Genomic DNA, 17,780 nt, shown 5'->3' on the forward strand with positions numbered 1-17,780 from the left:
ATTGTTAACTGAAATATAATTTATACCTTATACATATGACATTGCTATTTGAAATATAATTTATACCTTATACATATGACATTGCTATTTGAAATATAATTTATACCGTATACATATGACATTGCTATTTGAAATATAATTTGTACCTTATACATATGACATTGTTAGCTGAAATATAATTTACACCTTATACATATGACATTGTTAACTGAAATATAATTTATACCTTATACATATGACATTGCTATTTGAAATATAATTTATACCTTATACATATGTCATTGCTATTTGAAATATAATTTGTACCTTATACATATGACATTGTTAACTGAAATATAATTTATACCTTATACATATGACATTGTTAACTGAAATATAATTTATACCTTAGACATATGACATTGCTATTTGAAATATAATTTATACCTTATACATATGACATTGCTATTTGAAATATAATTTATACCTTATACATATGACATTGCTATTTGAAATATAATTTATACCTTATACATATGACATTGCTATTTGAAATATAATTTATACCTTATACATATGACATTGTTAACTGAAATATAATTTATACCTTATACATATGACATTGCTATTTGAAATATAATTTATACCTTATACATATGACATTGCTATTTGAAATATAATTTGTACCTTATATATATGACATTGTTAACTGAAATATAATTTATACCTTATACATATGACATTGTTAACTGAAATATAATTTATACCTTATACATATGACATTGCTATTTGAAATATAATTTATACCTTATACATTTGACATTGTTAACTGAAATGTAATTTATACCTTATACATTTGACATTGTTAACTGAAATATAATTTATACCTTATACATATGACATTGCTATTTGAAATATAATTTATACCTTATACATATGACATTGCTATTTGAAATATAATTTATACCTTATACTTTTGACATTGTTAACTGAAATATAATTTATACCTTATACATATGACATTGTTAACTGAAATATAATTTATACCTTATACATATGACATTGTTAACTGAAATATAATTTATACCTGATACATAAGACATTGCTATTTGAAATATAATTTATACCTTATACATATGACATTGTTAACTGAAATATAATTTATACCTTATACATTTGACATTGTTAACTGAAATGTAATTTATACCTTATACATTTGACATTGTTAACTGAAATATAATTTATACCTTATACATATGACATTGTTAACTGAAATATAATTTATACCTTATGCAAATGACATTGTTAACTGAAATATAATTTATACCTTATGCAAATGACGTTGCTGTTTGAAATATAATTTGTACCTTATACATATGATATTTTTAACTGAAATATAATTTATACCTTATACAAATGACATTGTTAACTGAAATATAATTTATACCTTATACATATGACATTGTTAAATGAAATATAATTTATACCTTATACATATGACATTGCTATTTGAAATATAATTTATACCTTATACATATGACATTGCTATTTGAAATATAATTTATACCTTATACATATGACATTGCTATTTGAAATATAATTTATACCTTATACATTTGACATTGTTAACTGAAATGTAATTTATACCTTATACATTTGACACTGTTAACTGAAATGTAATTTATACCTTATACATATGACATTGTTAACTGAAATATAATTTATACCTTATACATATGACATTGTTAACTGAAATATAATTTATACCTTATACATACAACATTGTTAACTGAAATATAATTTATACCTTATACATATGTAGAAAGAGAGAGATATCAAGCATGCACAAAGTTTCCAAGTTATCACAGTCTTTAAATAGTCAATCATTTACCATGATCATGCCATTTTTACCACCAAAAGATGTAGCTGTGAACATGATCATGCCATTTTTACCACCAAAAGATGTAGCTGTGTACATGATCATGCCATTTTTACCACCAAAAGATGTAGCTGTGTACATGATCATGCCATTTTTACCACCAAAAGATGTAGCTGTGTACATGATCATGCCATTTTTACCACCAAAAGATGTAGCTGTGTACATGATCATGCCATTTTTACCACCAAAAGATGTAGCTGTGTACATGATCATGCCATTTTTACCACCAAAAGATGTAGCTGTGTACATGATCATGCCATTTTTACCACCAAAAGATGTAGCTGTGTACATGATCATGCCATTTTTACCACCAAAAGATGTAGCTGTGAACATGATCATGCCATTTTTAGCAACAAAAGATGTAGCTGTGTACATGATCATGCCATTTTTACCACCAAAAGATGTAGCTGTGAACATGATCATGCCATTTTTACCACCAAAAGATGTAGCTGTGTACATGATCATGCCATTTTTAGCACCAAAAGATGTAGCTGTGTACATGATCATGCCATTTTTACCACCAAAAGATGTAGCTGTGAACATGATCATGCCATTTTTACCACCAAAAGATGTAGCTGTGTACATGATCATGCCATTTTTAGCACCAAAAGATGTAGCTGTGTACATGATCATGTCATTTTTACCACCAAAAGATGTAGCTGTGTACATGATCATGCCATTTTTAGCATGAAAAGATGTAGCTGTGTACATGATCATGCCATTTTTACCACCAAAAGATGTAGCTGTGTACATGATCATGCCATTTTTAGCACCAAAAGATGTAGCTGTGTACATGATCATGTCATTTTTACCACCAAAAGATGTAGCTGTGTACATGATCATGTCATTTTTAGCACGAAAAGATGTAGCTGTGTACATGATCATGCCATTTTTAGCACCAAAAGATGTAGCTGTGTACATGATCATGTCATTTTTACCACCAAAAGATGTAGCTGTGTACATGATCATGCCATTTTTAGCACGAAAAGATGTAGCTGTGTACATGATCATGCCATTTTTAGCACCAAAAGATGTAGCTGTGTACATGATCATGCCATTTTTACCACCAAAAGATGTAGCTATGTACACGATCATGTCATTTTTACCACCAAAAGATGTAGCTGTGTACAAGATCATGCCATTTTTAGCACCAAAAGATGTAGCTGTGTACATGATCATGCCATGTTTAGCACGAAAAGATGTAGCTGTGTACATGATCATGCCATTTTTACCACCAAAAGATGTAGCTGTGTACATGATCATGCCATTTTTAGCACCAAAAGATGTAGCTGTGTACATGATCATGTCATTTTTACCACCAAAAGATGTAGCTGTGTACATGATCATGTCATTTTTAGCACGAAAAGATGTAGCTGTGTACATGATCATGCCATTTTTAGCACCAAAAGATGTAGCTGTGTACATGATCATGTGATTTTTAGCACCAAAAGATGAAGCTGTATATATGCAAAAATGTTATTTTTGGCTATATTAACAACACTAAGAGTTCACTAGATAATATCCCATCATCCTGTTTGTAGCCATACCAATATAACAAATGTGAACTAGTATCAATACCTCTTGTTACATCTGTAGAATCCATATGTAGCATTCTCACATGTACACTCCAAGTCACATCCATCCACCCATGTTTGACCCTGCATGTACTGTTGACCTTTGTACACACAACGGGCTGTAATGAATGATAAAACCAGTCATGAGTGTAACCCTGCATATAGCCCTGACCATTGTACACACACCAGGCTGTAATGAGTGATAAAACCAGTCATGAGTGTAACCCTGCATATATCCCTGACCTTTGTACACACAACGGGCTATAATGAGTGATAAAACCAGTCATGAGTGTAACCCTGCATATATCCCTGACCTTTGTACACACAACGGGCTATAATGACTGATAAAACTAGTCATGAGTGTAACCCTGCATATATTCCTGACCTTTGTACACACAACGGGCTATAATGAGTGATAAAACCAGTCATGAGTGTAACCCTGTATATATCCCTGACCATTGTACACACACCAGCTATAATGAGTGATAAAACCAGTCATGAGTGTAACCCTGCATATATCCCTGACCTTTGTACACACAATGGGCTATAATGAGTGATAAAACCAGTCATGAGTGTAACCCTGCATATATCTCTGACCATTGTACACACACCAGCTATAATGAGTGATAAAACCAGTCATGAGTGTAACCCTGCATATATCCCTGACCTTTGTACACACAACGGGCTATAATGACTGATAAAACTAGTCATGAGTGTAACCCTGCATATATCCCTGACCTTTGTACACACAACAGGCTATAATGAGTGATAAAACCAGTCATGAGTGTAACCCTGCATATATCCCTGACCATTGTACACACACCAGCTATAATGAGTGATAAAACCAGTCATGAGTGTAACCCTGCATATATCCCTGACCTTTGTACACACAACGGGCTATAATGAGTGATAAAACCAGTCATGAGTGTAACCCTGCATATATCCCTGACCATTGTACACACACCAGCTATAATGAGTGATAAAACCAGTCATGAGTGTAACCCTGCATATATCCCTGACCTTTGTACACACAACGGGCTATAATGAGTGATAAAACCAGTCATGAGTGTAACCCTGCATATATCCCTGACCTTTGTACACACAACAGGCTGTAATGAGTGATAAAACCAGTCATGTGTGTAACCCTGCATATCCTGACCATTGTACACACATCAGGCTGTAATGAGTGATAAAACCTATCATACAGTAAGTGAAACCTTGTATATAACCCTGACCTTTGTTGACACTGCATGTCTTTTGATAAACATCAGCTGTATAAGTAGCAAGACCCAGCCAAATATGTGGCCATTGTTACTGCTACTTCCTCTACAAACATTATGCAGTGCCACACAGTAACATGACTTAGTAAATCTGTGCTCATTGGTACTGATTTCCAATGACTGTCCGGCATAAAAATGTTAAAACTGGTGTTGGCATCATTAAAACTACTTTTTAAATAAGCTGCTCCAAAAGTGATGCAAAGCAGGAAACATTTAGAACAGGTTTGCTGATTAGCTGTCAATGCTAATGAATTGACTACAAGAGACAGTCTATGTAACATGATAAATACATCAGACTATCCATGTAACATGATAAATACATCAGACTGTCCATGTAACATGATAAATATATCAGACTGTCCACATAACATGATAAATACATCAGACTGTCCATGTAACATGATAAATATATCAGACTGTCCATGTAACATGATAAATACATCAGACTATCCATGTAACATGATAAATACATCAGATTGTCCATGTAACATGATAAATACATCAGACTATCCATCTAACATGATAAATACATTAGACTGTCCATGTAACATGACAAATACATCAGACTGTCCATGTAACATGATAAACACATGAATTGTTTCATTATCCTACAACAGTCTGTTGATGTAACACAATAGATACATCCAGCTGTCATTGCAACATGATAAATACAAGAAACTGTTAAAGCAATTACTTTATAATAACTTATAATATTGTGAATTAAATCCAAAAGCATAGACTGTTCCAAATTAATTCCAAGAATCTTGCATGTGCTGATTTACCAATAGTCTCGATGTATCATAGTGACATAAATCCAGAATGTCTTTGAAAACGAGTTCTCAAAAATCATAATGTAGTGGTTTAGTCCAAAAAGTCAATGAGCACTTTGTAATTTCAATGAATAATTTAAATAATGATCCCTCTCAAATTATATGCTGATATTAAAATGGAAATGAATAATTTTTGTTTATCAGAACATTATATAAAAACCTAAGAAATAATAAAAGACCAGGATATGGGTCATTTCCAATGGGAATTTTGATCAAATGCATAAAAAGTTCAGGTCTGTTTACTTAAATTCAAGCAAACTGCATAAAATCAGGCAGACAATAGAATTTTCTAGGGAAATATCAAGGTCCTGAACCTAAATCCAAGTAAACATATTTTTTAAAAAGACATTAGTCAGGTAGGCTCAAACTCCTACCCTAAATTATGGCTAATGGTCAAGCATGCAGTACAAATTAAATATGCACTTCCCAACCACTGAAGTCCAAATGTGACTTTATTTTATCATTCTGAGGTGGAAAATAAGCCATGAAAACATTTTGATTGCCTGTGTACTTTATGTAGTCATGGCCACTTACATCAAGGAAAATGGCTAATTTAACAATTACAAAGACATTGACTACCATAGTCATCAGCAGAATAGCTGCTTAATAAACATTAAAATCAACCAATAAACAACTTTCTAATTCCCAAGGTGAGTTACAACTTCAGTAATCACTTTTCAGTAATCATTTTTTTTTTGAAGTATGGTGGTGGCAACTTGGATCTATGAGATGTCTACATAGGTGAAAGCCTGATCCAAATTTTCTAACAATATTTCACTTTTTTCATTCAATTTTGGGATTTCTAACAATATTTCACTTTTTTCATTCAATTTTGGGATTTCTAACAATATTTCACTTTTTCATTCAATATTGGGATTTCTAACAATATTTCACTTTTTTCATTCAATTTTGGGATTTATTTCTAATAAAATGGATAGGAAAAACAAGCCAAAGAAAGAAGAAGAAAATTATTTCTGACATTCTGATCAAATATTGAAAAATTATTTCCATATTTGGCACACCAATAAGTGGGGTGGTGGGTTGGTAATTTCTCATTTTCAACAGTTTTGGGACAACTTATATAAGTGATTTATTTCAGTTCATAAGTTTTGTGACAAGAAAAAAGCAACTATTTCTTCCTGTCCCAAAATATATATTCCCTTCAATGTATTTTAATGGAAGTTACAATAAATGTTCTGGGCCCTGAGTGGTCAAGTGGTCTAAAGCACTCTCCATTATGGATCACTGCCATCTCACCTCTGTCTGTGTGGGTTCAAGTCTAGGATTCAGCCAATGTGGGTATGTGAGAAAGCTTGCCAGTAGCTTCTTGTGGGTCAGTGGTTCTTTCCAGGGTTTTCCAGGAATCTTCCTCCACCATTAACACTGGCCGCCATGTATAGCCTATCTTGTGCTGAAAAATGGCATTAAACCCCAAAACAACAACAACAATAAATGTTCTCTGTATGCAAAGAGATACTATAAGGAGTGCTAAAACATGCTTTACAGTAAGTTTCATGTCTTGTTTCTTTTTGTGCTGAAAAGGAAAGTAAGAAGGGGGAAGACTATGGCTTTTTGCCACTAACAGTGCTTACCATCTGGTGCTACAGTTGGAGCTAGATCTGAAAGTAAGAAAAAAAATTAAATTTTAGTTTTCATGCAGAAATTCAATAAGAGTAATTTCACCATATTAATGTAATTCATTACTGTCTTCATCTCTTTGTAAGTGATCTGTTGGAACGTTATCAGTCAAAAACTTATTGCACTCAAATAAAAACATAACAAACCATGAACAATTATCTTAAAACATTTATTTTTCAACAATTTACAAAATATAGTGCTAAATTTAAGTTTTTCTGATACATCTAGGATATGATTTACAGTTTAAATTCTGCTATGAAAACAGCCTATCTGAAGACCAAAATATAATAAGCTAAGTATATGCTCTACTGTACAAACAGCCTATCTGAAGCCCAAAATATACTAAACTAGGTAAGATCTTGGCTGTACAAACATAATTTTTAAGGCCCAAAATAAATTAAACTATGTATAAACTCTACAGTTTAAATTCTGCTATGAAAACAGCCTATCTGAAGCCCAAAATATACTAAGCTAATTAAAAACTCCACTGCTAAATGCCTCAGTAAATAATGTTTTGTGCTACCAGTCTGATTGATATACAATATCAGTGCATAAAATATACACAAGTTTGTGTGTCTGTGTGTAATCCAATACATTTGGCATATCTGTAATTCAATTATAACTATTGTTTCTAACTGATAAAGGTGTCCATCCGCCATAAGATGGAGAGGAGAGATAGTACATACTGCAGAATCCACAGTAACTACGGCATTGGTCCATAGCCCACTGTTGGTAGGTGGGGTTTAAGCAGGTGGCTTTGGGGTAGCGGTTACAGTTGCTGTCTTTATCCATGCAGGGGGGAATGGTCGGGATGGCCATAAAGCCTGTGAAGTAAGTGGAAAGTTAATGGTTCATTTTAAACATTTCATCTATTATTTATTTATCATAAATTTATATCTATATTAATAAATGGGAAGTGCAATCAAGTATAATGGTCCTCTAAATCAACTCATGAAACACACAATCATTAAACTTAACACCGTCTTAAAAAAATGCCCTCTTTACAAAAAAAGGATTGTTTCAAAACTAACAATCTCAAAACAAGCAACATCACTTAAATTTGATACTTCATGATACAACTTTAAATGTGTGTATTCCTTCTTCCCTTTACTAAGGATTGAAAATCAAATGGGTTCACATTTAAACTAGCTTATGCTCAATTACACTAGACAATAATCACAACTTAGATCCTTGATTTGAAGGCATAATTACACTAGACTATAATTAAAGCTTAGATCCTTGATTTGAAGGCATAATTACACTAGACTATAATTAAAGCTTAGATCCTTGATTTGAAGGCATAATTACACTAGAATATAATTAAAATCTAGATACTTGACTTGGGGTGTAATTACACTAGACAATAATTACAGCTTAGATCATTGATATGAGGTATCATTACACTAGAAGATAATTAAAACCTAGATACTTGACTTGAGGTGTAATTACACTAGACAATAATTACAGCTTAGATCATTGATATGAGGTATAATTACATTAGAATATAATCAAAACCTAGATACTTGACTTGAGGTGTAATTACACTAGACTATAATTACAGCTTAGATCCTTGATTTGAAGGCATAATTACACTAGAATATACTTATAACTTAGATACTTGACTTGAGGTGTAATTACACTAGAATATAATTATAACTTAGACCCTTAGACACAAAGACATATTCATTTGAGTTATTTGATTTAAGGCAGTGAAATTACTGACTGTACAAATGTATAATTCCTGACCTATAAACACCAATCCAATACATAAAAGTTTTCAAACAAATCTTTGACTTCACCTTAGTACAAAGTATTGTCTTAAATACTTAAATTTAAAATTTGAACAAATATTTTGTATTATTTTGACAGATAGGACTTAAACTTGAATAGCGTAATTTGAACTGACTTCCTAGAAGTCCACATGATTGAATGTCCCCAATCCATGACTTAAAGTCTTAATCATGAAAGCTGTATTAATTTGCAAGCAGTTTCTCACCAGAGCCCTTTCCACTAGTGGTTCCTGCACCACTAAATGAGCCAAACTGTTTGCTGAAATCACACATGGGCTCTGGGCAACACTTTCCTGGACTGGTCTGCAAGTGACACTCTGGAGGCAGGTTACCATAGTTACCACACCTGTAGGTATTGGGTCAGATTATAACAGATCTGTCAATAGTGTACCAATATATTCAACATCTATCAATAAAATATACCACTTGTCAATAGTGGCTACTAATAATAAAATGTCCCACTTTGTAAATTCTGGCTGCTATCTATAATATGTACCATTTGTCAATACTGGCTACTATCTATAAAATGTACCACTCATAAATTAGGGCTGCTATCTATAAAATGTACCATTTGTCAGTACTGGCTGCTATTAATAAAATGTACCACTTGTCAATACTGGCTTCTACCTATAAAATGTACCATTGTGTCAATACTGGCTACTATCTATAAAATGTACCACTTGACAATACTGGCTGCTATCTGTAACATATACCACATATCTATAAAATGTACCACTTGACAATACTGGCTGCTATCTGTAACATATACCACTTGACAATACTGGCTGCTACCTACAAAATGTACCACTTGTCAATACTGGCTGCTACCTATAAAATGTAACTTGTGTCAATACTGGCTACTATTTATAAAATGTACCACTTGACAATACTGGCTGCTACCTATAAAATGTACCACTTGACAATACTGGCTGCATGTTTCAAAACTGTAAATGTCAGCATCATGTATAGGTGTTAATCAGACTGACTTTCATACAGCTCTATCTAAGAATTTGGAATTATCTTCATTGGAATTCAGAATTTCTTAAATGTACAATTTAAACTGACAGACTTCTATCTGGTTATTAGAGATTCATGAAATTTGAAACTTCAAAATTAAGCATTAATCTTTGTAAAGCTCATTTTTAAAAGCTGGTTTGTTAAGTTCAAGAGTTTACCAGAATGCTGAGGGAAACCTTTGAAATAGTAGTATGATAATGAATCCAAATTATCAACAAATTGCAAAATATGTGAAAGAAGCTGATAAGCCATCAGAATGTCATCCAAGAGCCAAGAGCAGCTGTCCAAGAAATCTGGGTCTTTAGGATACTTTCTTTTCAAATTCCTTCCAATGCTGTTCATTGCTTATACTCTGAAAAAACTGTCTTGAGGTTCTCCTAGTTTGTCTATGTTAATATTTGATGGCACATCAGTATCATTTTGTCCAATAATGAAAGGCCCCTTTACCAGCAATCTTTGTGTCAAAGTTGCTCACATCAGCATCACTTTGTCCAATAATGAAAGGCCCCTTTACCAACAATCTTTGTGTCAAAGTGACTCACATCAGCATCACTTTGTCCAATAATGAAAGGCCCCTTTACCAACAATCTTTGTGTCAAAGTGGCTCATATAAGCATCACTTTGTCCAATAATGAAAGGCCGCTTTACCAACAATCTTTGTGTCAAAGTTGCTCACATCAGCATCACTTTGTCCAATAATGAATGGCCCCTTTACCAGCAATCTTTGTGTCAAAGTTGCTCACATCAGCATCACTTTGTCCAATAATGAAAGGCCCCTTTACCAGCAATCTTTGTGTCAAAGTTGCTCAGATTATGTTAGCAGCTTTTGTTAGATAAAGTTTTATAAAGATTTTTCCACTTTTAGCAGTGGATTGACATCATTTCAATAAATATGAAAGCCCCTTTTGCCAGGATACTGTCATATTTGGTCAACTACAGTTGAGCAATTTTTTAGAAGAATTTATTTAAATGTTTTTCAATGTTTTAGTAATGGTGAATGCAGTTGACAGTTAATCATCATATGTAGAAACTTGAAAGGTCTTCATTTAGGATGCTTTCTGTCAAGTAAAATTCTATGCATCATTTTAAGATGCTTTCTGTCAAGTTCCATGCATCATTTTAGGATGCTTTCTGTCATTCTGTCAAGTCAAATTCTTTGCATCATTTTAGGATGCGTTCTGTCAAGTCAAGTTCCATGCATCATTTTAGGATACTTTCTGTCATTTTGTCAAGTCAAATTCTTTGCATCATTTTAGGATGCTTTCTTTCAAGTCAAGTTCCATGCATCAGATTAGGATGCTTTCTGTCATTCTGTCAAGTCAAATTCTATGCATCATTTTAGGATGCATTCTGTCAAGTCAAGTTCCATGCATCATTTTAGGATACTTTTTGTCATTCTGTCAAGTCATATTCTATGCATCATTTTAGGATGCTTTCTGTCATTCTGTCAAGTCAAATTCTTTGCATCATTTTAAAATGCTTTCTGTCAAGTTCTATGCCTCATTTTTGGATGCTTTCTGTCAAGTTCCATGCATCATTTTAGGATGCTTTCTGTCATTCTGTCAAGTCAAATTCTATGCATCATTTTAGGATGCTTTCTGTCATTCTGTCAAGTCAAATTGAATGCATCATTTTAAGATGCTTTCTGTCAAGTTCCATGCATCATTTTAGGATGCTTTCTGTCATTCTGTCAAGTCAAATTCTTTGCATCATTTTAGGATGCGTTCTGTCAAGTCAAGTTCCATGCATCATTTTAGGATACTTTCTGTCATTTTGTCAAGTCAAATTCTTTGCATCATTTTAGGATGCTTTCTTTCAAGTCAAGTTCCATGCATCAGATTAGGATGCTTTCTGTCATTCTGTCAAGTCAAATTCTATGCATCATTTTAGGATGCATTCTGTCAAGTCAAGTTCCATGCATCATTTTAGGATGCTTTCTGTCATTCTGTCAAGTCATATTCTATGCATCATTTTAGGATGCTTTCTGTCATTCTGTCAAGTCAAATTCTTTGCATCATTTTAAAATGCTTTCTGTCAAGTTCTATGCCTCATTTTTGGATGCTTTCTGTCAAGTCAAGTTCCATGCATCATTTTAGGATGCTTTCTGTCATTCTGTCAAGTCAAATTCTATGCATCATTTCAGGATGCTTTCTGTCATTCTGTCAAGTCAAATTCTATGCATCATTTTAAGATGCTTTCTGTCAAGCTCCATGCATCATTTTAGGATACTTTCTGTCATTCTGTCAAGTCAAATTCTTTGCATCATTTTAGGATGCGTTCTGTCAAGTCAAGTTCCATGCATCATTTTAGGATACTTTCTGTCATTTTGTCAAGTCAAATTCTTTGCATCATTTTAGGATGCTTTCTTTCAAGTCAAGTTCCATGCATCATTTTAGGATACTTTCTGTCATTTTGTCAAGTCAAATTATATGCATCATTTTAGGATGCATTCTGTCAAGTCAAGTTCCATGCATCATTTTAGGATGCTTTCTGTCATTCTGTCAAGTCAAATTCTATGCATCATTTTAGGATGCTTTCTGTCATTCTGTCAAGTCAAATTCTATGCATCATTTTAAAATGCTTTCTGTCAAGTTCTATGCATCATTTTAGGATGCTTTCTGTCAAGTCAAGTTCCATGCATCATTTTAGGATGCTTTCTGTCATTCTGTCAAGTCAAATTCTATGCATCATTTTAAAATGCTTTCTGTCAAGTTATTTGCATCATTTTAGGATGCTTTTTGTCAAATTCTCTGCATCATTTTAGGATGCTTTCTGTCAAGTCAAGTTCCATACATCATTTTAGGATGCTTTCTGTCATTCTGTCAAGTCAAATTCTATGTATCATTTTTTAATGCTTTCTGTCAAATTCTCTGCATCATTTTAGGATGCTTTATGTCAAGTCAAGTTCCATACATCATTTTAGGATGCTTTCTGTCATTCTGTCAAGTCAAATTCTATGCATCATTTTTGAATGCTTTCTGTCAAGTTCTATGAATCATTTTAGGATGCTTTCTGTCATTCTGTCAAGTCAAATTCTATGCATCATTTTTGAATGCTTTCTGTCAAGTTCTATGAATCATTTTAGGATGCTTTCTGTCAAGTCAAATTCCATGCATCAGTTTTGGCAAACAGTCATATAAATGGTCTTTCTTCATTCAGTAATGACAGCCCTATTTGATGATGAATTGGCATCATTTGTATTGACATGAAAGGTCCTCATGCCAGGATGTCTAAAGTCATGTTTAGTAACAGTACCTTTTCTATTCTTAGTAACAGCATCTATATCATAAGGCAGATCAGAATCATGGACAAACTTCAAAGGTGCTCATTCCAAGATGCTTCTGTCAAATTTGATCAAATTCTGCTCAGTAGTATTTTTAGAAGTCATTTAAAGGGATTTCAATATTTTTAGTACTGGTGGCCATAATTTTCTACTTCTGAATTTTCTTTTTATACCTTAAATTTTAATTTTATTACTTTCCAGCAAATTTAAGTACATACATAAAATCTTCCAGCTAAAAGAGCTCCCTGCTGTTTTGTAATCACCAACAACATGGTGGATGACATGTCACATACCTTTTGAGACTCTAAGTAAAAGTTTCAAGAATACAAAAATTATATCATCCATGAAACAACTGTAGAAAAACTACAGCCATTTAACCCTTTACCTCATAGAGTGTATAGCTTTTTAGCCCTTTGATACACATGTAGCAAAGTTACCCAGTGCAGTACACAATAAATAGAACACCTGTTACCTATTCGACTCCATACACATAGGCCTGCCTGTTAACTGTTTAGCAGTGTAGTGTGTATTATGTTTAACAGCAATTTTAACCAGTTTACATTTTTGGTACACATATTATGTATGAAAGACTTAACAGTAAAATCTGATCGTTACAGCTGTATAACTATTTTTCATGGAAGAATTTTTTATGTGCTTTAAAATCTTGAGAGAACTTGTTCACCATCAAGTCAGTGAAGCCGCATGACCAACCATAACTGCCATTTCTCATACTCAAAATTTACAAGTTCTTTGAGTCTACATCACTAAATCATCTGAATCTGACAATTTATAAAAACTAATTGCTGCCTACATCAATATTAGAGCCTTTACCTAAGTTTTTGAAGCTTTCACAGTTGTGATTCTAATCATGAAAACTCGTGTAAGTATGGAACGAAATCTGTGGCCTCCATTACGGAGAGTGGAGAATATGACTCAGTTACTTTAAATAGCAGATTTTGACCAGAGCATAAACAGCGACCACGTGATCTGACGTAATGGTCATTCACACCAGTGAATGTAGTATCTAATAGGGTTTTTTCCCTGAAGGTTGCACTATGAAAACCTGCTCAAAATGGCTGATGTTTCCAGCAGGCATCAAAAGGTGCTTGTATGCGAATTGATCAGGTAGAGGTGTCCAAAGGAACTTGTATGCGAATCAGGTTGAGGCGTCCAAAGGCGCTTACATGTGAATGGAGTAGAGGCATCAAAAGGTGCTTGCATGAGGTAAAGGGTTAAAATATATGGTTGATTGTTTCTAAAAAAATAATCACAGACCTTTACATTTCAACTAGTTTCCTTGATTACTTAGACCTTAACACCCCCACCTATGTCTGCTTTTTGGCATTAAATAGTCTTTGTTCTTTGGTGAATATTACATATCACACCAAGTCTTCCTTAGGTTCAAACTATTCCTTGTTATTTGGCAAACATTACTGCATAGCATACCATGAAACTAAAAATAGATACTTTGTAGCATAATAGTTTATGACTCCTTAGCTTTCAACCTTATCACTGTTCTTAGCTTCATTGACTGAAAATGGCTGCAGCAGGTAAAAATATTCATCCTAAAATAGCAAACTATTCCTTGTTATTTGGCAAACGTATGTATACCATATACAGCTACATCATACTCACACAGATGCACATCGGTACAGCCCAAGACTTCCGTCTTCACATACACAATTGTAGTCGCAGCCATCCTGCCATGTCTGACCCTGGTAGTACTTTGTTCCTTTGTACACGCATACATCTGGGGTACAGACAAGATCATTATAGCAATACAGTGAAAAGGAGGTCACTACAAGTGTATTTTTATTAGATATAAGAAGTATCAGAAAGTTAAATAACATCATTTTATATCAGTAAGTTAAATAATATTATATTACATCAGTAAGTTAAATAACATTATATTACATCAGTCAATTAAATAACATTGTATTATATCAGTAAGTTAAATAACATCATATTCTATCAGTAAGTTAAATAACATTATATTACATTATTAAGTTATATAACATTATATTACATCAGTAAGTTAAATAACATTATATTACATCAGTAAGTTATATAACATTATATTACATCAGTAAGTTAAATAACATTATATTACATTATTAAGTTATATAACATTATATTACATCAGTAAGTTAAATAACATTATATTACATTATTAAGTTATATAACATTATATTACATCAGTAAGTTAAATAACATTATATTACATCAGTAAGTTATATAACATTATATTACATCAGTAAGTTATATAACATTATATTACACAAGTAAGTTAAATAACATCATACTCTATCAGTAAGTTAAATAACATCATATTCTATCCGTAAGTTAAATAACATCATACTCTATCAGTAAGTTAAATAACATCATATTACACCAGTAAGTTAAATAACATTATATTACATCAGCTGTTTGACTCTCTTTATCAAAGTACAGCATCATTTTGCCTTATTCAAAGATACTGATGTTGCTAAATGATGTCAGAGAGTGGCATCCAACTTTGTGTTAATAAGATATTATATTAAGATTCTGACAAATCTGAATTCTATTTGCATTCAAAAAGCAATGAATAACTTATTTCACAGCAGTCATGAAGTCACCAGTCGCACCCTGCATGAACTGCCTTTGCTACAGCCATTCATGCAGTATATGATCAACTGTAATTTAACACAGGATTTTATGAATTATGTAACACATGTGGAATTCAATTCCTATAATTACAAACACTTATAAAACAATAATGAAATCTCATGAAGTAAATGAATTACAATTAAAATGATTTACAAATATTGTCAAAACACAAAAGAATTGTGCATAAATCCATTGTATTTCTTTTTTTGATGTTATTAACTAATAACTAAATAGTTTTCTGATGTTATTAACTAATAACTAATAGTTTTCTGATGTTACTAACTAATAACTAATAGTTTTCTGATGTTATTAACTAATAACTAATAGTTTTCTGATGTTATTAACTAATAACTAATAGTTTTCTGATGTTATTAACTAATAACTAATAGTTATCTGATGTTATTAACTAATAACTAATAGTTTTCTGATGTTATTAACTAATAACTAATAGTTTTCTAATGTTATTAACTAGTAACTAATAGTACTTGTATTGCATAATGTAATCTTAACTGCTCTAAATGTGTGAATCAAAGGCTTGGTAACAAATTTTAATTACAACATGGTGACATTTTTTTATAAAAAATAATTAAAAATATGCTCTAAGGTGAAAATTGCAGAAAAATAAATCTGCACAAAGGAAATTTCTTAATTGGAAAAATTGTTGGTATTTTACACATGTAAATTAGGGGATCCGTGTGGTTGAGTCATCTGAAGCATTCACCTTTACTGGTCACTGCCATCTCACCTCTGCCCACATGGATTTGAGTCTCAAGCCTGGCCAATGTGGGTATGTGTGAAAGCTTGTCAGTAGCTTCCAGTGGGTCAGTGGTTCTTACTGGATCTTTTCTAGATTCTTCCTCCACCAGTTATAGACTATCTTGCAATGAGAAATGGCATTCAACCCCAAAACAACAACAATAATTGCAAAGTATGAATATTTTAAATTTGCATATTAGCCTCAAGTTACATTTTAATGCTATCCAGGCTCTTCATACAAAAATAAATTTGATATACTGTAAATCATGAAATTTTAATAGCATAAAATTAAGTGAGACAACAGAATTTAGAGAGAATTTTTTTTCATTCTGTCAATCACCCTAACGTATAATAATATATATAAAATTAAATTTTGTATTTCTTTTTCAAGTTGATGTATTTAAGTTCTGTACACAGGCCACTCTAATCAATGACTATACAGCTTGTTTTGCAGTTTGTATGCAATAGAAAAGCTACTGACTGACTCCATTGAGATTTCCGAGAGCCTGTCCATTAGTGGTTCCATATGTGGGTTTAAAGTTACAGATGGGCTGAAGGCAGCATGGGTTATTGTTGTCCTTCACCAGAGTACACTGGGGTGGCAGGTTGTAGTAAATTGGGCATCTGAAACAAATGGCATCAAATCAGTTTAATAGAACCTGTTCTGAAACACCCACCCTTCTGCCAAAAAATATGGTTTCTCAAAGCAGGTAGCACACCATGCAAGATTAGCACACCATGCATAATACAATACTCCAATTAAAATATTTTCTTAAAAGTGATTTAAAATGATTTCCTAATGGACATAAATGCAAGTAAAAACATCAACATAAAGTAAACACACCAACACACACAAGCACATGCTATAATTTGGTACAAAACAAACATACAATCATACACACACACACACTTGCTATAACTAGACACAAAACAAACACACCAATCCACACACTTACCTTACTATAATTAGATATAAAACAACCATACCAACACGCATTTGCTATAATCAGATAAAAACACACACACACACTTGCTATAATAGCTGTCC

At 32.5% G+C, this 17,780-nt stretch overlaps 1 protein-coding gene across 1 annotated transcript in view; it reads right to left on the bottom strand.

Moving 5' to 3' along the window:
- The window catches only part of LOC149785890 (uncharacterized), a 111,171-nt gene that overhangs the window by 54,962 nt on the left and 38,429 nt on the right, over window positions 1–17,780 (bottom strand). The window contains exons 17-22 of the mRNA XM_089979884.1: window positions 17,214–17,356; window positions 14,966–15,080; window positions 9,237–9,376; window positions 7,927–8,064; window positions 7,195–7,221; window positions 3,497–3,611 (exon numbers count right to left, since the gene is read on the bottom strand). Of these exons, the coding sequence (XP_089836010.1) occupies window positions 3,497–3,611; window positions 7,195–7,221; window positions 7,927–8,064; window positions 9,237–9,376; window positions 14,966–15,080; window positions 17,214–17,356 (678 nt within the window). The remainder of the gene's footprint in view (window positions 1–3,496; window positions 3,612–7,194; window positions 7,222–7,926; window positions 8,065–9,236; window positions 9,377–14,965; window positions 15,081–17,213; window positions 17,357–17,780) is intronic.

The sequence above is a fragment of the Sinohyriopsis cumingii genome, chromosome 13 (assembly GCF_028554795.1).
Source record: "Sinohyriopsis cumingii isolate HCF-2022 chromosome 13, ASM2855479v2, whole genome shotgun sequence".
Taxonomy (NCBI): Eukaryota; Metazoa; Mollusca; class Bivalvia; order Unionida; family Unionidae; genus Sinohyriopsis; species Sinohyriopsis cumingii.